Below are 23,578 nucleotides of genomic sequence, written 5' to 3'. Positions count from 1 at the left end.
TGCTTGTTGTTAATGGAATTAGTTTGCTAAGGCGGTACTATAATTATTTGGTGTTGGGTTTCACAACTCCAACCCCAAAAGAGGGCACTAAATTCATCTAGCAGACTCTTTGGAGCAAACACTAGGTGACAGAAATGAGCAAATCTGGTTGGGGGAGAAAATGCAGACATCTTTCCCCTGATACATACACACACAAATATTTTTGTTCCGAAAGTATTCCTTTCATAGCAAGTCAGACATGCAAAACTCATGCAGTTCTGGAGTAAAACATTATTACTGCAGATGGTTTGGTAAGGAAAGTCTGAGAAGTTAGCATCATCACTCAGGAGACAGTGTGATACCTACCTGATTAAAAAAATGACATAACAAAGCCCCAAAACTGATAGAGGATAAAAGGTAGGACTCTAGCAAGGGAGATACTTAACATGGCTTTGCTGCTGGAGCACAGATAGCAATCTGTTCTTGCTCTCCTAAAACATCCAGCTCCATTATTTCCTTATTTCAAACCCACCTCTGATATCACCACAGCTCTCACTATTCTGTAGAAATACAGGCTGTGTCAGCAGGGAGACTTTGAAAGCTAGCTCATCTTTGAAAAACCTCAGTCCAGGGATACTGGGCTTTGAGTGGTGGTAAGGGGAAAAAATAAAGAAGGGATGATGACTAAGACCGTGTGTGTGCCAGTTTAGACTGAGATTGTTCAAAGCTTCTTAAGGAATTTGGACAAACAATTACTGTTAATGGGGAATGAGCATCCAAACAAAGAGAGTATGGAACAGTGGACCAAATTCCTGCACTCCTGCTGCTCCACTGTCAGAATGAAATGCTGCAAGGCACTGATCTGTAAAATCAGCTGAGCATTCAACGGTACTTTCATCACTATTAAAAAACCCCCTGAATATGCACAGAATATTGCTCCAGAAAAATCCCTAGTTCTGGCTTTTCTGGCCAAGTGCAACTGCAACTCAGTGCCCTTCATACCCACCAGCATCAGAGGAAAGGACTTACAGCATCAAGCAGGGGGCTGAACAGGGGCCAGAGTGAGGTCTGGCACCAGAGCTCAGAGATAAATCATAGTGAGAATTGGCCATACTCAGAACAAGAATCTACAGTCTCTCCAACCTAGAGGGGGGAAAAACAATCTTGTTCTGTCGGATGAAGGTGATCTTGGTCCAAGCAGCATCTGGTCAGGCCATAGACATTTCATGGGGACAGAAAAGAATCAGTGTTCTTCAGAAATACGTGTTCCCAAGAGAAAGACCCAGCCCCATTTTGCTGACTGTGATAATATTCCAAACAGTGCAATTAGGAAAAAGGAGCAAGAGGCGGGGAGAAGTATGAGCATTGGGTTTGAGCTTCACTTTGATAACTAAAATACAAACAGGAATCCCTCAAAGAAGAGGGATGCTGGCTAAGGGTAGGCTCAGGAGCCTCAAAAAAGTCACCAGAGTGGGTGAACAAAGACCATTTATATCATTGTGGAAAACAGCTCTGTGACCACATGCCTGAATTGAGCATGTCCAAAAACGGTTCAAAACTCTCATCTCAAAGTCAGATACAACAAAATTTCCAGTACTCCTCTATGATTTGGATGCCTCCTGATTTTTTTCTGGAGCCTGCAGATAGGGTCCATTTAAAAAACAAACAAACAAAAACCCCCAATCAAAAATGAAACACCAAACCCAAACTGATTACTCTCTGCAATAAAACTCCCACTGATTTTAACAAAAGTAGAAAGGCCAATGCTGAGAACTTTTGAAAATATCCTCAGTTGATTTTTTCTTTCCCCCCCTCCACATGCCTGTTTGCTAGATCCCTACAGAGCCAGAGGGCAGACCAATCATCATGAGAGAAGGGGATTTCTGCTGAACTTCTTCCTTGTCCTTACAAGCAAGCATATTAAAAAAAAAAAGGTGGTTTTAAGACTTCCAGTGCAAGAAAGGTTGTATACTTTTTGCCTCCTCTGCAACTTTAACTGAGAGCTACTTTTCCTCCTTGTCACTGAGGACTTTTTAAAATAGTTGATGTGCTGAAAGCAGAACAAAACCTAACTCAAGAAGAACACAGTAAATTCCAGCTGTTGTGGACTGAATTCTTCAAAATTTTCAAAGACAAGCAATTCCAAAATGAAGAGCACCTACATGCCTGGAAGACACTTATCTCAGTAACTCATAACTTGTAGGTCATTGGATACTGGGAGCAATCTTACACTGATTTCATCAGGGATTTGTGTAGACACCATATGGTCTTGTGGCTCCAAGTGGAACAGAAAGTCAGCCCTAACCTTTAACTGGTCTGCTGTTGCTGCTTTAAATGTTATTCAAACACAATTAAGGATGCTATTAAAAGAGCCTGAAGAGATCGGTTAGTTGCAGCTATTCAGTTTATACAGAACCCATCATTCTGAGCAAATCCTGTGAAGACTCTCATGGTGTGCTTCACCTGGCAGAACGGGCACAAAGGGAGCCAGTCAAATGTTGCAAGAAGTCAATAGAAAGTTCAAAGCTGCACAAGGCAGGCAAAATGCATGCACTAGCACAGGACGCAAACAAGGTTTCAGTTGGCATGCTGCTGGCAGGGAGTGAGTCATCGCTCCTCTCTCAAGTTTAGTATTGCAAGGAGAAAGTAATTTTAATCTGGGAATACAAATTTAGGAAAAGGGCGAGGAGGGTACTTGGCAAGCTTACTGTATGTGAGATGACTCCAGTGATTTCAGGCTTCAAGCCCCTGTGCAAAGCCCCCGTGACTGGAGGGACAAGTGAAGGTGGTGATGAGAAGAATGGCAGTTTCGGGTAAACAGAGGGTAATGTGCCAGATGTGGAAGGTGCTTGGTTATGGTGGGAGCCCCTCTGGAGATGTGGGGGAATGAAATCGTCTAAAGTTGGAAAAGTCAGGGGTGAGCCAGGAGAAACAATCTCAGGGAATGCGGAGCCTTGCCCAAAAGGAACCAGAGGCGGTGGTGGAGTGCTGGAGCTGCTTTCTTGTTGTCTGTCTGGATTAACCTGGAGGAGGGGGACTACTATAACTCCAGGCTGAGCTGTGGTGGTGGCAGTGGCATCCTGTAGGAAACAAGGTGTTGTTATGCAACGGGGTAGGATTGATACTTTAGTCGAATGCAGCCATATAGTGTCATGCAAGGAGTGTACCCAAAATGATACAAAGCCCCACCAGATTTTCTTTCCTTAGGGAGACATTCAGGTTTGCAGCCCTGGCCCCTATGAACATATGTTTTTCCACAAAAATCTTCATTCCCCTCACCACCCTTCTCCCATTCTGTGTAGAAAACCACAGAACAGCTCTGCATTCACTATCACTTGAGAAGCACTAGCCATCCCCATACAGAGTTTGCTTCTTTTACACCTTCCTAAAATAGAAAGATCCTCACCAGCCCAACCCAACTCCCTACAAACACCACACACACACAAACACACAGATCAACGTTGAAGGGGCACGCATGGGGTGTTAAATATTATCGAATAGAAGATTACAAGACTCAGGTAGCACAAGAAGTGCTCAGAAATTAGGTAGGAGGGGAATAAAGCATTAAGGGAACATTGTAATGAATTAAAGAACTGTTCACACGGCTGAAAGAAAACAAGGTTATGGAGAAAACATGTACCATGCTGCGTCCCATTGCCTTGTATGGTGGCTGTCGCTGCTGAGTAAGGTAAGGCTCTTTTCTCATCCTGTCCTCTGTGGCAGTTGTGCTCTGGGGCTCTAGCACTCTGTCCCTCACAGCTTGCAGAGCTGGCGACTGAGTCCGGGAGGGTTGGCTCGCACCATAACTAACTGCGTCTTTGCTGAGGACAATGTAAAAGGATGGCCTGGGAGGAATAGGAGGAGGAGGAGCAGCAGGAAGAGACTTTTCAGTGTCTGTTACAGAGGAAACAATGTTGGTGGCTGGTGCCTGAGTGAGCTCAGCGCCCAAACTGGTGCTGGCTGCTGGGTCATGTGTGGTGCCAGCGGAATTTTGAGATGCGGCTGAGCAAGTGCTGTTAGATAAACAAGCTACATATAGTTTGCTGACCTTTTTATCCGCCTTCGTCTCATGACTGGAATTCATTCCAGCCTTACTACTGGGATCTGCCCTGTCAGGGTTGTGTTGTATGGATGATGCACCCGACGAGGAGCGACTTTCCAAGAGTGGCTGCCCAGCATGCACCTCGTCTTTGGGGCCTGAAGAGGGAGAATGCCCTGCTGGCAAGCCTTGCTTCCCACTGGGGATGGTCCCATAGGGGGTAGGTGATGACAGATAACACCGTGCACTCGTGTTTGGTGATGCACGCTGCGTATAAGGCTTGGGTGCATTCAGGTACACGCAGTCCATGATGGGCACTGGCAACAGGTTGGTCGCTTTAGTGTCAGTGCGGGGACGCCATGCAAAGCTTTCCTCTTTGGGAAGAGGAGGACGGGGAGGAGCAAGGGCCTGCCGAGGCAGAATCAAGGAGGTAGAAAAGGAGAAAGGAAGCATCATCAAATGAAAGGAAAAAGGAAGGAAAAAAAATTAAATTCTAAGAATGAATTTGATCATTAGACTTGGGTTAAGCAGGTTTTAATACAGCAAGAATAAAAAGCAAATACAGTATCTGGAAGGCCAGTGCAGAACTCACTCACATACATCATCTCACGCATTCTCTCTTTCTTAGCACAGCTCACTGCAGCACACAAACTTTACCCGGCTCTCAAGTCTCTGCCTACATGTTTCTCTCTCTGGGCAAAATAAATCTCAATACTGTATTGTTTTAACAGACCTGCATAGCAACACCCACCATGCCCCTGGGAAAGCCCAAGTCAAGATTTAACATCATGGCTAACTAAACTCAGGCTCATGCTTGTATAACTAAATACTTCCCAGCACTGGGGACGTTTGAATCGCAAAGCCAAATTCAGAGCTCTAGGCCACGTCTGCATGTTAAGTGTACTGCTGAAAAATGAACGTTGTGAAGTCTCACCAGTGCTAATGAAAGCAGACATCATGTGAATACTGTAGCCTACAGTATTCACTGAGACTGGATGTGGCACTTAGTGCCATGGTCTAGTAACCATGGTGGTAGTGGATCAAGGGTTGGACTTGATAATCTCGGAGGTCCTTTCCAACCCGGCTGACTCTATTCTATTCTACGATTCTATTCTACCACAGCTGGCTAAGTAAAAAGTCAGCATTTCTTCCTTCTAAAGCCTAGCTCTTCAATTCTCTTCAGCATTTTTCCATCCTGAAAATGCTTTTGGGAAGACCGGAACAATTAAAGTTTCTCGAGGAACTGAGTTCATCAGAATTTGCCTCCAGAATCAAGATCACCAACAGAGAAATCCTGCTGCTAGTAAATAATAAGAAAAGCTTTACTGGTTTTGGTACTTAGCAACACATAGTTTGCTAACTCCAAATTGCCTACTGACTGCAATTCCAATTACAATGATTTTTTTTTTTCTGAGAAAAAAACTGAGAATGGAGATGCCTTAACAGTTTGCAACATTCAAATCTGAAAAGCAACATCCCTTAAAATTCATCAACATATGACAAGTTGTGGCCAGCAACTATTCTTGTTACATGAATATAGATGTAGAAAAGTTTCATAACATTACAGCTGCTGTCCCAAAATCTACTGTCCTCACACTGTCCCTCTGCCCCTCCCCACCTTCCCTGATGCATAAAGAAGTAGAGAAGAGGGTTGGTAAGTGCTCTTCTGAAGGGTTTCTGCCTCTTAACAGGCTCATTATTTTTGGAATTTCTTCCATTTCAGCTTAGTTTGAACAGCAGTTCTTGAGACTTCTATAACAAGTACTATGTGTACGAGTGCTCCCTCTGTTCAACAAAATCAGGAAGGGACTACAGGAGAGCTGTATGTATTGAGCAGAAATGGGTCTCTCTTTAGGGTGCTGCTCCTTCCCACACCTTCATTCGAGCTGTACCTTCTTCCACTTTCACTTAGGATTTCAGGAACGGTGTCTGGTCTGTAGCATTGCTTTAGGACCCTGATGATGGGAGCAGTCACGCTGATAGGGGGACAAGGCTTTAAAGGGACTCTGTTTCACACAAGAATGCAGTCTCTAATGAAAGGTTTCCTTGCAGGCTTTCAGACTGCTTCTGTGCAGACTGAGCATCCAAAAGAAAAAGCATGAACTTACACTTCTCTTAACAGATTGACTTCAACAATTTACCGTCAGGTACAAATAACCTTTCCCTTGTTGGTTTGTATCAGTTACAGTGTTAAAACTGAAAGACATTCTCAATATATTATTTTTGATGTAGGGTGCAACTCTGATTTCAGCCTGCAGCAACCTCTAGGAAATAAAACCAACATAAAATACAAAATAGTTACAGATGACTACTTCACCTTTTTTCTTTTGAACAAATAGCGTTGTCTTCCTCCTTCATCCACCAAGGAAACACTATGGTGTGCCTGAATACATGAACTCCACAACACTTTGCTGACGCAAGGGTTGCCCCCATTTTAAAGGTACAAAAAGCTGAGGCATAGCAACTTACCCATCTGCAGCCAAGTCTGGAGTTCAGCCCAGGACTCCTGACCGTGAATCCAGCGCTTGAACCCAGATGATCACCCTCAGGGTCACAGAAGAAAGGCTTACCTGTGGCTTGCTATCTGAAGAAAGGTTTGGACGCACACTCCTATAACCCTTGGCAGCCAGAGAAGATGGTTGGGAATCCCCATTGGCATCAGTGTTAGACGACGACCTCCAATCATCTATGACGGGAAAGAAAACTCAGATCACAGAAGATTCCTTCCAGCTACAGGATAAGTGAAAGGAGGGGACTCTTTTCTTCCTTTTTTTTTCCATTTGTTTTTCCCAGGCAACAAGAAATAATTCCAATAATGCAGCAGAAGTAACAGCATAAACAGACAATGTTTGTACCTGTTTCCGAGTTTTCTGGCTCCAGACCTAAGCATTTCACAGAAAGGAGGGACAGAGGAGGTGGGGGTGGAGGATAGGTAGAGAGGGAAAGAAAGAGGAAAAAAATAAACCATTACATTTACAGAAAACATGTACCAATTGCAGTTAAGAGTCAAGCTACTTCATTTCACACATAAAATGTTTTCTGACAGGGCAGTCTAATTACCATAGAGACCGTCCCTAAACATGATGCCCTCCTTGTTTCTGACCTTTGTAAACACAAGGCAATTCATTCAGAGTAATGAAGAAACAATTGTTCACTGACATTCTTATTTCAGAGGCAAAAAGGCAGCCCAGCTTGCTACTTTTTAAAGCTGCAGCTTGACATCTGGACACTGCAAATTACTGGAAACGTGTGGATCCTGTATTCAGCCATGATACAGCTTATGAAGACATATATATCCTTATCAACATCACTATATATGATTAATTGAGATAAAGGACTGCCAACAAATAGATCAGGTTTGCAGGCTAAGTGCATGAGGGGAGTTATAAGATACGATGTCACTTTACAACCCAGTCCCTGCAGCTACATGCAGCAGTCTCATCACATATTTACCCACCTCCCACTGGGCTCCTCCCTACCCCTCATTTTGCTGTTTAAGTTATATGCAAAAAGCTTTTCCAGCTCCAAAGTACATTTCATAAAGCGATTCAGAGAGTAAGCAAAGGAAGTATTAACGAGCTGATTTCCATAGTAATGGGCTCATTGCCATTCAAGCTGTTGGAAATTTATGAAGCCATCAACAGAAAGGAGAGAGGCAACAGTAGGGGGTAAGAGTGAAGAAACAGAGAATGGCAAGCATAAAAAGGGGGTAGGGTCACGGGTGGGGCAGAATGGGAGAAGACAGAGCAGAAATCGGCACATCGGGGCTGGAATGAATGGAATTGCCCTTTCACCAACAATACAGTCAGAAACGATGTATGCTTTGCTTTCAAGAGCAAGTTTTACCCCCTCCCCCTTAACGGCATCTTGCCTTTGGGAGTTCATCCTCTCTGCCAGACCCACGACACTGGCCAGGTTTGTTATGCTTTGCCTGTCTCCTACAATTAAGTAATTACACGTCTGCTATTGAAAGATGGCAGAGTTCTGTGGTGACACTGTCTGCCCTGGGACGCTATCCCCGCTCCCCTGACAACCCAACTGAAAGCTGTGGGGGCAGTAGCACCACTCAGCTTCTTTCTGTTCCACCTCATGCCTGGGATAAAAGGAGGTGACACGGGCCAGCCAGGCGAAAAAAATAATAAAAAAAGAGAACTGAGAGATTCTGGCAGTCATGACAAACTTGAGCCAATGACTGAGTGGTCATGAAACCTGCATTAGGAAAAAAACACAGGTCAGTCTCCCTCTACTGGTCTGGGTCTTGCAAGAGGTTTCCAACTATGCTACAGAATTTTGGGCTCTAAACTATAGCTAAATAGTTACCCCAAGAGCCTGGACTGACCTGTCTTGAGGTTACTGTAAGTAACATATTCCAGTTAACCTTCCACCCACTTACTTGCAGGTTGCTCAACATCCTGAGGACATGGTGAAGCGATATTCCGATTCCCTTCATGGGCTGGAGTTGCCCGGAGGGTTACAGCTCCTTTTCCACTGCAGACTTTAGTGGGATCCGTTTCTACAGGAAATGCACATGCACAGAGGAGACACACAGAAAGGGATGATACAAAGCTATTAGGAACCATCAGAGCTCTAGAGTAATTTTAGCATGGTTGCCTCCAGGTGAATCAATCTAGTAATGTTTGTGCAGATGAACATTAGCTCTGTATTTAAAGCATTGAGAAATCAAAGCAGTTTCATATTCATGTAATTGATGAATGTAGCATTAAGTTCTGAGTTGGAGCAACAGAGCTAAGAAAGGAGGAAAAAAGGATGAATGTTTGAACCAGATGTCACAGGTCCATTGGCTTTATTTGTTCTGCTTTGCATGGAGATACTGTGCTAGCAAGGACAGTCTACCATTACACCTGTGGCTCCTCTATAGGGGATGTCCCAGTGGTATAATGCAATATGATTTTTGTGCTGAAGCTTAAAATTGCCTTTTGTGGAGGACTGAAAGAGAAAAAAAAACTTATGACCACTGAAAGACAAAACCTTGTAGCTATGCTGAATATGATCTAAAGGCAGGGCACTGCAAGCCACCTCCTTGCTATCTCCTCATTTCATGGCAGTGTTTCATCTTCTGACACAGGAACCCAACTCTCAAAACCTAGAAGGAGATTTAACATATACCTGTTCAGAACAACCAGCGAACCAGATACCAGATCATACCAGTGTCCTTGCTGAGGCACAGTTCAGCACAGTTTCTGTGCAGGCTTACCTTTGTGCATTTCAGTCCGTGGATTTGGGTTTTCTCCTCCTGTCATCCTATTAAGTAATAACAAACCAGTGCTTCAAGGCTATCTTTCTCCCCCCTACTTAAAATCTTTCTGGGAAGAGGTACTGAGCACATGTTGCATTACACAAGTGACAACACAATGATTTTTTATTTTTATGAGGTAAGGATCATGCTACCTCTGCATTGGGAGGGATGCAGCTCCTCTCCAGACCCATATTTAGGACTCCAGAAAGGATGGAGTAAGTAAGAAATCAGAGGATACTTTACTACAATTCAGCCTCTAGTTAACTTAGGCAGCATTGATGCAGCCTCTGTAAGGGGAAAGACTATCCACACAGACATATCCAAAGCTGCTTAATCCTTAAATATGACACATTTGCACTCACACCACACACCTGATCACAACCTAAGATCACCCTTCTGCTTTGTGAAATAGAAGTTGACTTCAACTCATTTTCACATGATTCAGAAAGGGTCAGGATTCTTTTTGCCCAAGAGTGCAGTTCTGGCTATCACTTCCATCTGCGCTGCAAAACATGCAGCCCAAGGACTCTACAGACTCACTTTCAAATCACAGGACAAAGGTTTAAGTTCCAAGACTCCAGTTTTAAGAGTGCTGGAACTCTAAGGTATGGACACACTGTTGGGAGTCACTGGGCCTAATTCAGACATCCACAAAGAGTGCAAAGTAGCTGTTCTACCACCCTATGCCTATATTCCCTTCACAGGCACTGGAGAGAAATGGAAACACTGAGAGTTCAACATGTCATATATGTCTAAATACCTTCTTCATCATATTGGAGCAGAATCAAATTTGGGAATCCATGCATTTTTTTTTATTTTGCATACAACATATTAAACCTGTATACCGAACCAAAAGAATAAGAGTCAGAAAAAAATGCTCTGAACTAAAAAAAAAAAAAATGTTTTGAAAATAAAATCTTGCCAGACTCTTTCATCTTGGGAGATGAAGACAAATACCTAAGATGTTGAATTCCCTCACAATTTAGGTGAAATGACAGGAAACAGAAATCTGAATATCTCAGCACAGAAATCCAGCAAATGGTAATAAACAGGACATTAGCACTGCACTAGTCCAACAAAGCACATGTGTAACAAATTAGGAGAGACAAGCAGTATCAGCTAGACTAGTCTGATTGTCCAAATCCAGGAAAGTACAAGAATAATCTTGTACTTTTAGTGTGCAAGCATGTGCTTGTGGAGGGGTGACAGGCAGCCTAACATCCTTATTTATTCATATGAAGATTAAATTCAATGTATGTACAGAAAAACAAAACCATCCCACCAACACTGAACTACGCTTGAGCCATTTATTTTCATAAAGACCAAAGATATGCAGGAAACATTCTTTGGTTCATCAGGAGTTTGGTTCAAAATAAGTCTTTAATAGTAGTATTTTTCATAATCAAGCATTAGTAGAAGAGTTTACAATGATCCCAGATTCAAGCAGACACAATTATGTCTGCAGAGGAGCAGCATAATTGAGAACAGTGCATTTGTGCCATCAAGAGCTAACTGCATTACCTACTGATGAAATCTACAGCTCTGGGAGGAGTGAGAAGAGGATGAAGTGAGAACTAGCCAAAGCATGTGGGTGAAGCAGAGAGACAGAGGAGAGAGAGGAGAGAGAGGAGAGAGAGAGAATGACGGCCAACTAATGCGTGGCGGGGGAGGAAGGAAGAAGATACCTGTAGGCAGCACTAGGTGAGGAGAACTTTTCACTTTCTTCACAGGGATTATTTTAACGGCAGAAATAGAGCGTGTACATAAAGGGACGCCAACAGCTGCAAACACAAAAGTGTAAATGGCACATCCAAAAAGGGAAGAACAGAGTTTGGGAAGCATGCCACAAAATTTTCTAATGTACTTGGAGACACAATAGCAGGAAATTTCAAATACAAAAGCAGTCTACAGAGCAATGATGCAACCGTTAAAAATATCCCTTCGTTCTCCCTAATTCAGGATGTGTCTGTTTTATGCAGCATACAGAACTGCTTACTGAATGGACTAACTGCTGACTGCCACAATGCTGCTGGCAAAAAGAATCTGGAAGCATTAGTTTTTAGAAGCCATCAAAAAATTTTAGTGTAGTCATTTAACTGAGGTACACTACATGCAAAAATAAAAATGTTAAGTACAACATTAATATGGCTCAGTTAAAACAAAACAAAGTGAAAAAACAAGGACTGAAATGTTGAGAGAAGAACATTACATGAATTCTGAATTTTATGACACATATTTTACAAGTTCAGCAACAGAAGGAAGTGAAACGTGAAATCATCTTGAAAATAGTCCCATGCCAAAGAGTAGCATCCATGTAGTTATTTCAGAAAAAAACCCCATCTGTATAAACAGTAAATTGAAGAGATTTCTACTGGACTCCATCAGCCAGTACACTAATTATACTAGATGTAGTAGCACTGGGGAAAATCACACATAGCACTAAGCAAAATCCTAGTAATTGTTACAAAACTGCTCAAATCAACTGGTACAAACGAGGATCATTGTGAAAAAAGGCAAAACTACTCAGAGGTGAAGCTCAACAGGACCTGCTAAGATAAACATCTTGGATATCATGACTCTACCAGAATAACTTGTGTTCTTGATTTCTGCAGGGTCAGGATTTTCTCCTTTAGAACCTGTTTTCTGCATGTATTAGCTGCAAAATGCTAGATGCCTCCTCACATTCCATGGCATCTCTCTCAGGCCTGCAAAATCAGGAGTAAGAGGAACCACATTTCTAATACTTTACACACTAATACTGAGCACTGGGCCAGCCTGAGGGAGACGTTGACATCAGGGTAGTGTGTACACCCCCTCTTGTGGCAGATCTTTCTGATTCCTGGCAAAACTGGAAAGCACAGACTTCACCAACCTAGGAAAGGGATCTCAAGCAAAAGGATGGGGGAAGAGCTCGACAGAATTTTTTCAAACTTCAGAAAATCATTAGTTTTTAATTTGATAGGATTGGTTTAAGTTTTTTTTATAAAAGAGGAACCCAAATCAAATCCTGTTTTCCGTGCTTCTCCCTGAGCACTAGAGACCTTGCAAATACAACAGATCCCAAATCAAACAGCCTGTGGTTTAGGAAACAATCCTAATTCTGTTCTGCTCTGAAACTGACTGAATTTATCCATCCACAATGCAGTCAAAATACTAACCACTATAAAAAGACATCAAAGGAAAAGAAAGGAAATTAAACCAGCAGAAAACCAACCCATAAAACCACATACTTTCATCCTGCCAAAAGAGACACTATCACCATACAAAACTGAATGCTATAAAGCACACTGCAAACCTGTTGATGTTAATATGAAGACTAGTTTGTTTCAATTTTTTTTTTTAATCACTTAAATGGTTAGCTCCTGCCTTTTAATCCTGGTCTTAAACCTCCACCTCTCACTGACACACAGGCACCCATAAACCCATGCTGCCTCAACACACTAAGATATTGATTCACAGGTGGTCACAAGTACTGCAAGTAGTGTACAGCTTTGCTCAAAACACCACTAAAAATATACAAAGAGGCAAGTCCAGCCTGCCACTTGTAAGAAACAAAGAACACTTGTTGAGCTAAGAAATGCTGCTGCTATTAGCATGGTGCAGCACAAGGCTCTTCTTGTATCAGTCGCCACACCAACTAAATTTGGAAACCCCAGCTACAGTGAATTCCCGGGGAAATCAACCACATCACGCAGCTGACATGCAGGGGGAGCTGCAGAGATGTCTCTGAAGCTCTTAACCCACCTTTTTCTTGTCCGTTGCTGCTCAGCCCATTGACAACAGTTTTTGCAACATCAATTTCTTCATGTTCTGCAAGACAAATGAAGTAGTGGTTTTCAAGAAAGATCTTTCAAGTCTGCAACATCCTGAGCTGACTTGAATAAAACTGGCTCTTGTGAATTAAGAGAAACACAGAAGACAGTGCTTGAAAGGGCCACCAAAGGTCATCTAAAGCCCTATTCCTGAGCCATGACAGAAACAAATCTACCTCTGTTACTGCTGACAAATGTTTTCCTAATGAGTTCTTACGAACTTCCAGCATGACCCTAAAGCAACCTGTTCCAGTGCTTAACAGCCTGTAAGCTTATCAGTGCTTAAACCAAATTCTGAGGTCATGGTTTTCTGGACTCCATTCAAACAGTTCATGTTTTTCTCAAAATGTGGTGCCAAAACCAGGACATGATACTCCAGTTGAGACTTGCTAAAATGCTAAAATCAAGGCGGAATATTATTCCATAGATCCTCCATATGGCACTTCAGTATGGCATCTGCTTTGTTTTTCACTCTGATTTAGCCTGTTCCCTGGGCAAGGCCAGGAGTTTTCCTCTTCCCAATCAGCCCCCATTTCCTGGTCCCCCTTTTTTTTTGAAGAGCTGATTTTTCCTATCCAGATGTCAAACTCCGAATTCATCTCTACAAAAACACATCAAATTCAGATAATTTTTTCAGGTAATCAGTAATTCTGAATTCTTGTATTCCAAACTGAAATAAGCCAAAGTGACCTACTCCAGCTCAAGATGTTTCTAGTAATTTTTTTAGCATTATGGGTCAAATTCAAACAACAAATGCAAATAATTGCATCAGAAACAGACAGGAATACTATGAGTAATAAAAAGGAAGGCCAATGACAGCAAGTAGAAAACAGAGACTTACCAGAGCTCATTGTGGCAGAGGGACTTTCCTTTTTCACTTCTGGATTTTGTTTATGTCTGTTTAAAGGGAAAAGCAGAATGATTACATTATGTTTCATGTCAGCCCAGAAAGCACTGGACACGATACTGAACATTCACAAGAGTCAAGACAGTTTCTTTAAAAAAATTAGTTTCAAACGCCAAATGGATTTGTGTCAAGCACCAGATACATTTTTTGCTGATAATTATCAGAAATTAAAGAGTATTTCCACCCAATATAGGTACTACTTCCAGACTTTAAGACTAATCTTCAATATTCAATTAAAATATACTGATTAAAGCCTAAGGGTCTATACAGGGCAAAGTACAAGTCTGCCTAGTTTCTAATACATAAAACATGCATCACCTTTCAAAAAAAATTTTAAAAATCAAAGTGACACTAAAAGCTTTAAACCTCTCAACTTAGAGCATTTCCATACTTCAAGGCAATCTGTTGCTCAGATTAAAGTTTGTCTCTCCTTTGAAAGATATTACATTACAGAAGAGATGCACTTGTCAAAATGCCTATTAACTTCTGCACCAATCATTTCCAGTCCTGTGATGCTGCTGATATTTTCAGGATCAGACTCCAGTAAGTGAAACTTGAAAATTGGAAGCTTTAATCCTTCTGGAACCAAAGGCAGTGAAATTACCAACCCAAGAGAAAAAATACCAGATGGGGATCAGACAAGAAGAAAGTTAAATTTAATGGTCATGACAGAGGACAACTCTGAGGCCTGTTTGTACTCACTCCTGGGGGGAGTTGATACCTGCAGCAAACAAACAGGTTTCAATGTCACAGATGTTGGTTTGAATAGCCAAAGAGCAGCCTTTCTACAAAACAAGTCCATGTTTGACAAGATCTCTCAACTCTCTAAAGGTCCTAGGTTGAATCAAAAACCCTTTAAAATTTTGTGTTCCAATCTACACCTCCTCCCCCCCAAAAAAAAGTTAGTGCTAAAGAGAGTGAGATAAAGTGTAACTCCAGACAATTAATGGCTTCCATGACACAAGCAGAAATATGTATCTGAAACCATGAAATTATGCAGAAACAAGGACTGCAATCAGTGAAGTATAGGGGGAAATTGCTCAGAGAAACAAGAAACTAAACAAGAGAGCTGGAAATATTTGTTTTCTTGTTACATGAACTAGAGGCAGCAGTGGGACACTTTTAAGAAGTGGAAAATTCCTTCAGGGAACTGAATTTGCTCTCTTGCTTCAAGCGTCCCCATTCTTAACTAGCATTTGTTTCATACCAGCCAGAACACAATGAGCATGTTCAACAGACACTCAAAAGGAAAGAAAATTCAAGAAGCAAATATAGTAACAGAAGAGTCCATAAAATCAGCCAATATCTGGGGTCCCCAGCATGCCACCCTAGGAACAGCTGCCAATACTTAATTATTTAAATATTTTGTTCACTAAAATATCCATTCAAGATATATATTGCAGGTTGGTGAAGGCTCAGCAGGATGCAGCCTAACTCCAAGCTGATCCCAGTAAAATACAGTGTGAAGTGGAAGGTGCAATCTAAAACCAGTCAACAAAAGCCGAGTCCAAATTAAAGGTCTGCTGCCTGACTTTGCCTGCCCATACAGTATCTGCTTTTTGTTTCTACCATTTCATATTAGCAGTGAGTACCCTGAAATAGTAATTGTTGACACAGTCTGAAAACACAGACAAATGTACTTAATAATAATGGTCTTTCTGATCTCCATATGTTTCCATTACAGAAAGGTGCCTCAGTTCAAGCAAACTAGAAAGAAACAGCCTAAAATGATAGCTTATCCAGCCTAAGGAGGTTTGTAGCAATATCACACTATTCTACACATAGAAAAATGTTACATGCTAAACTGACTGGGATAAATACAAGTCCCTCCATGGGGCAGGGAGAAAACCACAAGAAGGGGCAGTACTGCAAAAAATCTCAGCTCAGCTGTAGGATTAATCAATCCCTCTCTGAAGCCGAAGAGGTTGCTGGTACCCTGAAGTTTTAACTCAACACTGGCCCTTTCCATAGGCTTCATGCAAGTCTACACAAAGTTTCTTCCACTCCAAACATTCCCAAAAGGTTGCAATGCTTTCCTCTGGTATACAAGATAAAACAGGAGGGGAAAAATAATTTAGTGTGCTACCTTTACAGGATAGAAAGATAATTTACTAGCTCCCATGTCTGGGCAAAGGCAGGGTTCCACTACTGTTGCAATCCCAGAGCAACACATGTCCCCTTCCACAATGGCAGTATCTGACCAATTAAACTCATGACCACATGCTTTATACTTTTTAAACAGCCATTTGTTTAGAAACAGTGACATCACAAATGCCATAAAACTGTTTTCAGTGATGTCTTTTTGATTCAAGAGTCTTGACATTGCTTACAGTGTGAAGTACTGGCTTCCATTGCATTAACAAAAGCATTTAGGAAAGAATTCACCAAAAAAAAGGTACAATTATTTAGCATTAATAGAACAAATTACTTTTTACAAAACGGTGATTTGAGGCTAAAAATAAAGTGATAATTAAAGAAGCTTGCTAAAATGCAAGATGTGTACAAACTCATTAGAACTAGATCTATAAAAATTACTTTCCCAAATATCCCCACACTTCCTAGCAATTATAGAATTCAATTAAAATAACAAACATCCAGTGTTCACTTACTGTGAAACTAATCCACATCCTTCAAGCACACAAACACATGCTTAATGTGAGCTCCCATACACAGAATGGATTCAGCATATTCAGGGTGAGTGTAACTAATCCTGAGCCCCTGGGTTGGTCTAATTCCAGAAACTCCATTTCAAAGTTGATTTTGATCAGTTGAGAGTCTGCATGCAGACTTGCTGTATGCAGGTAGAATAAACTCTTGTTTAGATTGACATCTGCATGTTTGGAGTTGAGAACGTGCTTTGGCAACTCTTTGCATCAGGGCTACAGTTATTCTACCTGTCTCCCATATACTTTACCCAAACCACATAGTGATGTCCTATTAGGCCTATCTCAGTCCTGAGTTGCTCTTGGGACCAGATAAACCAGCCAGATTGCACATCTGGCTCCATGGTCCCAGTATAGCAAACTGTTGCCTGCTCTAACACCTGGGAATGTATGTGCTGTAAGCCAGTGTGCCGTGAAGGTTTGGACGTAACATCCTTAGACAGAGCAGTCTCTGCCAGGTTTGACAGATCGAGCAGGTGGCTCTGGAAACATTTGCTGCTCCCAGTTTGCCTCAAGAACTTCCTGTAGACATGGCCAAGCCATTCCTTAGACATCGATGCAAGTATGCACAGCAGCACTTCAGGAGGGAGCCTTTCAAAGGGAACCAAGAATGAAATCCCTCATGTCAGCATTAAAAACACAGGAACCCATACTGACAGATCGGGCAAAGAAAATAAAAAATTAAAAAGCCAAAAAAAACCCCTCCAAAACAAAACCCCCACGTGTCTCCTTCCAGCTCCCTGCTCTAACCAGCTAACCAGAACCTCCTTACCAGTCTGGAACTAGTGCCTTTCCTGAAATGTGACAGACATAGCAACAAAGGCTTCAAAGCTGCAGACATTCTAAACACAATGAAAGGTAATGAATTCCTCAGGGCATAAGCCAGCAGCTGTAACCCTGAGCATGCCAATGTCCATATGTAACATCCACCAACTCCTTGTCAGTTCAGTCCTACCTCTAGGCGGATGTTTAACATTTCCTTCCTCCCTTTCACCCACAGCACATTTCTTCCCAGGCTGCAGTTCCTTCCCTACTTGGTGTGGAAAAGAGAGCAGTGTGTTCAGAAGCCTATTTAGGAGGAATGCAGATAAGTGGCAACTACTTCTGTACAGCGTGTCTGGATTATCTCACATGCTCTAAAGGTTTGAGTACTCCCCCTACAATGGCAGGGGGTAACAAACAGCTCATTAATAGTTCTGAGCAAGGACACACGCTCTTAAGTCACTGGTATCTCAGCTAAGAGTTGCAGGCGGTGGTTATTTTTGGTGGTCTAATGCGAGTGTGGGGAGAAGCAACTTCCTTTCGTTTCTTCTCTTGTTATTATTGACAGCTCTGATGACTCACACAGGATTTTAAAACAATTGCTAGATATGAGATGGGGATTCAAAACTTACTGGGTTGGTCCCTTATATTCCTGAGATTTAGACTCCTGCTTTATTTTCTCAGTTCTGAGTTTTTCACATTTTCAAAGTTTTCTCTCTTTATACATGAGCTTTAAGTGTTTTGAGGCTGCATTTAAATTTAATATCAAATTCTTATTTATATTAATATAATCTAGGAGTTGAGGCTTTCAGAAGAATGGTAAGCTTTCAGACTTAAAGGATGATTAACAATCACCAAACTTACTTTTTACCTGGTCATGTCTTACACATCGCTGGCAGCACTCATTTTTTTCACCCCAGGCTCAGACCCTTTGTCACAATGCCACCAGTCTCCCTGACCCAAAGGCTCCGCTCAGTGAGCCATGTCAGCAATGTGGAGTCCCAAATCTGCAAAGATGGCAAGCGGCTGCACTGCAGTCAGTGCCTCCTACCAGCAGGTTCCTCTGCTTAAAGGAACTTGCTGGAAAGCACATCTCTGCACTTCTCACTTCGCATCACATAAAACGTGGCGAGAAGAAAAATAACTAGAATACAGTAGGCAGTTCCAGGTTAACCCAGGCAATCAGCTCTCTCTCCAAGTATCATTATCTTTTATTCTGAAATATTGAAATACGTTGCCTGCCATTTTTATTTTAAGGGTTAAAGAACAGCTTGTCATTCCTTCAGAAGACGTTATGCTCCTAAGAATAAATGTCATGAAAAGACTGAGTAAGTAAGCAGTGCACTTAGAAGAATCATACCAATTCTGTACAAGACAACAACATCCCCACGCTCTACAGCACGTGTTATGACAGCAGAGAGAGAGCACTGAAAGATCACTAAATGAAACAAATGGCAGCATTAAACATCAGCTTGGGTAAGGTGTTCTTATAAATAATTGAACTTACAGTTGTTACAATAAAAAACACAGCACATTTCATATGCAGTATTACTTCTCTATTTTTTTCTTTAAATATAATATGTGTTTGTTTCCTTCCTAATTGGCAAACTTAAGTTATTTGGGGCATATGTGCCAGGTTTTGGACAATGTAAGGGGAATGTGCCTCTCTTAATAACAAAAGTCAAAAAGGAAAAGTAAACTAGGAGATGTGGCTTTAAGAATTCAGAGATGCTTTTGAACTAAGTCATCCTCCAGTCATCAACTTCAGAGTAAACAAAGTTTATCTGCAACCTGAGTTAACTCAGTTCAAGGTCACCACTTTTGGAGCAGAGGGCAGAAAAGGATCTCTTGGGTCATCAAGCCTACTCCCATGCTATTGCAGGCAACTGTGTCATACAATACTGTGCAAGAACACTTCACATTCCAGCTTAAAACTGGTAAGGTTTCCTGCCTCCACCACTCCTCCTGGAATCCTGCTCCAGAACTCATTCCTCTTATGGCTTGAATGCTTTTTCTAATTCACAACCTAAATTAAATTCATGAACAGCTACAGCTAAATTGTTTAGCACCAATACAATGTTTTTGTTTAAGCAGCTCTTCCTCCTCGTGCTTACCCCCATCTGTGCATTTTTTGAAAGCAGTTGCACCTCTGAGTCTTCGTTTTACAAGCCTGTAAACAAGCATTTCCAAAGAAATTGATTGGCACGTTGTTACCCATCTCATTAAAATCTGACAAACAGCAGAAGACTGTAAAAGATCATCAGGCCAAAGTCTAAACTCCACTTAACGTCACAGAACCGGAGAACAAAGCCTACAGCTGACATATCCAACAGCTGAAAAGCAAAGTTTAAAAGGTAAATCAGCTTTTTTTGACCATTCTCATTCTGACCTGTCTACTAAAATGAATTCCACGACTAGTGCTAGTTCAGATAGTGATTTGATGTCTATGGGAACCTCCCTGCAAAGAAATAGACTGGAATAATTTCACACTAACACTGAACCTTCCTCAAGTGACATTGACTTATGAAAGGTGGCTCCTGCTTGAGTCATCAAGCTCCTGCTCTGCTACAGACTCGGGGCTTGAAAAACAGCCATCCAGAGGGGTTTTTTGGCACAGAGCAGACTCGACATACAGTGCATCACTGGTTCCCTCTGGATAAGTTAACTGCTCACATCCATCACCTTACAGTCAAAAACATTTCTTCTCATGATAATAGATTCCAAGTGCACTGTAACTGGGCTTTGACTTCCTCCTGAGTCTGTCATGACTGCCCTCTGTCTTTAGTATTTGATGGCTGAGATCATGGTGACAGTAGCTTTGGCCCATATATCATGGGTGTCTGCTGAAGAAACAAATGCCTTTCTGCCACACCCATACACCCAAGCAGCTCACATTAACATTTTGAAACTTCAGAAACAAAAATAAAATTTTCTAGGTTATTTTAAATAAAATCTCACGTTCATCTCAGCAGGAGACACAAAGCACAGCACTTGAGAGCAGTAGAAGCTGAGATTTCTGTTCAGATTTGTCTGTGATAGGTATGCTCACACCTCATAGATGGAAGCATTATATAAACAAGCCAGTGTACATCCTATACAAGGGAGCTCACTGAGCTCAGCTCTCAGGATGCCAGCTCCAGAGGGAAAGCTGTAAATGACTTAACAGTATACCACAACCTGGAACTATTCAGGACACTTAACTGAGATTCATACAGGAATTGGGGCAGGGAGCATGTAACTACTGAAATTGGGATTTATTTATATTTAAGGGGTAAGTAATTCAGTGACATCTAACTTATCTTTGTTGCAATAGGAAAATCTTTCAGACAATCTGCAATGGCCACACCTAGCCAAGAGGATGCTGGTTTTATGCTTCAGCTGGAAGAAACAGAAGATTCATTCAGTTCCAAGCTGTTGTGAGACTACTTTTAAGAGCAGTGCAGCTGGAGTGCTCTGGGTCCTGCACTTAACTCTGTATACCTCTGATATGGGGCCACTTGTGTCTCTGCAGAACAACTGCTGTAAATAAACAGACACAAATTCCAGAAGCCCTCATTATGTATAACAATGGATCCATTCAGCTGACTGCAGGATCAAGGGACACAAACACTGCATTGCATTTAGTATAGTGAATGGCATTCTATAAATACTATCAATTAGATCATCTAAACAACATCCAGCAGCTTCCCCTGCATGATTTTGTATAACAAAGACTACAAAGGCTGTCTTCACCTCTGTCACACACTATCAAACAGTGAAGTAGTAAATAAGAGGAAGTTGCATTAAGTAGAAATACTAATTAGAGATTGACAAGTATTACAAAGTTCAAATCCAGTTTACAGACATTTCACAAAAATGGGGGTAGAGAGAATATTCTGATGCACCTCTGACATATAAAACAGATACTTTAATGCTACAGACCACCTTATACCACCCCAGACATCCTGAGATTTCCAGTTGTGCAAGGCAGAGGAATTGCACAGGCATTAATGAGTGCTCACTGTGGCAACCACACCAAACATTAATTTTTAATTATGACCTCTTCTAGCATTAGCTATTCTGAAGCTTTGTACAAACACTGACTAAGCAACAGCTAACACTTTCAAGGTGTATAGGTGATAGTCCTACTTTACACAGAGATGGAAGACTTGGGCCTCTGTTCTATGCAACATCTGAAATCAGCTGAGCTGGCACAGTGTAACAGGGTCTTATGGGTATCAGCCTTACAGGTTTGGGTTTTTTTATGGTTTCAGAATAAACAAAATCAGTTTGAGAGTTGGTCCCATTTACACACAACTGCACCAACCTCCAGGGAACCACATAAAGCTAAGTCAAACCAGTGCACATGGGGAACCAGGCACATAATGCTTCTGACACACCTCTGACAAACAAGCTGAAACTAGACAGGGTCATTTTCCTCAGCCTTTGCCAACCTGGAAGCATTGGTACGCTAGAAAAATTGCCATGGAACTGATTCATCTACCTGGATATCAGAAACAATATGGTCTCAGCAAAACTCAAAAGGCTGGTCACTGTCAGGCATCCAAGGCCAGACAGCAAACCTGTGTCTGCCAGGGAATTCAGGCTGGAGTGCTGGCTTGCTAGCCTTGCTGGACTGTGCTGCTTCTAAAGTCACCTACACACTAGAATGAAGAACACAGTAACTGCCTCTCTACTCAGTACTGAAAATACTTCCAGAAAACCAAACTGATGGGTGAAGCAACAATCTGATACTCCAAATGTCTCCAGAAATAGAAGAAAGTTACATTCCAGAAGCCAGTTCTCATCTTCACTTCCCTCTGACTCCTCCAGCCTCAGGTGACCAAATCCACATATTGCTGAGAACTCCACATCCACCCTTTTCACTTTCCTTTTAGTAACAGCCTCAGAATCAACATTCAGGAACTGATTTCAAAGTCTCCTTCCCATAAAAATGATTAGGGGAAAGATCCAATCACAAATGGTAAGGAGGCGAGAAGATGCTCATTTTTCTTAATGAGAACACAAATCCATGTATTACTACCTTGATATTGTCTCTTTTTTCAATCAGCAACTGGAAATACCTATCCAAATGAAAGCAGCATTCTGAAAAGCAGTGTGCACTGCCCCATCAGACCTACCCACTCAGTGCACATTAGCATATGCCAGTGCCAAGTAAAGTCCTCAGAATTCAGCTCACAGCAGCTCTAGGACAGCTAGATTTGACTAACTGTGACTAAAAATCCTACCAGTGTCCTTACCTTGATTCAGGTTTTTCAGTCAATGGTGCCATTTTCTTAGTCTCTTGATTTCATTCCATTAGAGGTACGAAAGAGTTAATGAAATCTTTCACTGTGGTGCCCAGTCACTTGGCTGCTGAGGTGCAACAAGAAATTTGTGGAGGCATCTCTCTCTCTCTCTCTGGCACCCTTAAATACTTTGCTCCTCCTACTGCTGTGCTTTAATTAGCCAGCTGGTTCTTAGTCACTCCATCCTGTCACTAGGCTTGCTCACCAACAGCCACCCCCACCCAGCCTGCCTGTCACTCCCCTGCCCCTGTCAGCACGAAGGACACAGACTCTTCCTGCAGCTCTGGAGCTGGAGAAGGGAAAAAGGTTGGAGGTGACACTCCATGGTAGCTTTGGTATGGGATGCACTTCAGAAGAGAAGTGGCAGAAAGACTTTGAAGAGATATTAAAGTACTTGAAAAAGCACCTTTTTTTTTTTTTAAACCAGGCAGCATCTGCTTGTGAAGGAAGGAAAATTTTCATTAGCATTGGCATGACAGATCCTATTTCAATGGGTAGGAGCTGAAGGGGCAGCTAAAGTTTCTGCATATGGCAGTTGAGATTTGTAGCATAAATACCTGACATGACACAAGGGGAAACTAACTGCTTACATATTATATGCTCACTCCATGGGCATCATAACAGGCATCAAAAAAGCTTCTGAGCCACAAGCTGTACTAGGGTGTCCCTAGAGTGGAGTGTCCCCACCACAGTACAGCTTAGCTTCCTCTTGGGCAACCTAAGACTTGCACTGGAGTGGAGGAGGTGCCAGCTTTTAGGAGAGCGAGGGTATACTCATATATCCCCAGGCCTGGGCAGCCTGTTGGTGAGCAAGGTGAGTTGCAGCACAGAATCACCCTTCCTTCCACAGCACATGCCTACTAAACAAACC

General features: G+C 42.0%; 1 protein-coding gene across 2 annotated transcripts in view; it reads right to left on the bottom strand.

Moving 5' to 3' along the window:
* SORBS1 (sorbin and SH3 domain containing 1) overlaps positions 1–22,706 on the bottom strand; it is a 76,863-nt gene extending 54,157 nt beyond the window's left edge. For both annotated transcript variants that reach the window (XM_029958485.1, XM_029958486.1), the window contains exons 1-9: positions 22,660–22,706; positions 13,929–13,984; positions 13,020–13,085; positions 10,961–11,056; positions 8,412–8,531; positions 6,874–6,900; positions 6,589–6,704; positions 3,620–4,426; positions 2,688–3,059 (exon numbers count right to left, since the gene is read on the bottom strand). In XM_029958485.1, coding sequence (XP_029814345.1) covers positions 2,688–3,059; positions 3,620–4,426; positions 6,589–6,704; positions 6,874–6,900; positions 8,412–8,531; positions 10,961–11,056; positions 13,020–13,085; positions 13,929–13,984; positions 22,660–22,691 — 1,692 coding nt within the window. In that variant the 5' untranslated portion in view covers positions 22,692–22,706. The remainder of the gene's footprint in view (positions 1–2,687; positions 3,060–3,619; positions 4,427–6,588; positions 6,705–6,873; positions 6,901–8,411; positions 8,532–10,960; positions 11,057–13,019; positions 13,086–13,928; positions 13,985–22,659) is intronic.
* Between the last annotated feature and the right edge of the window lie 872 nt (positions 22,707–23,578).

The sequence above is a fragment of the Manacus vitellinus genome, unplaced genomic scaffold, assembly GCF_001715985.3.
Source record: "Manacus vitellinus isolate BGI_N305 unplaced genomic scaffold, ASM171598v3 scaffold_15_pilon, whole genome shotgun sequence".
NCBI lineage: Eukaryota > Metazoa > Chordata > Aves > Passeriformes > Pipridae > Manacus > Manacus vitellinus.
The sequence above is the reverse complement of the archived record's forward strand: the minus strand, read 5'-3'. Positions and strand labels throughout refer to the sequence as shown.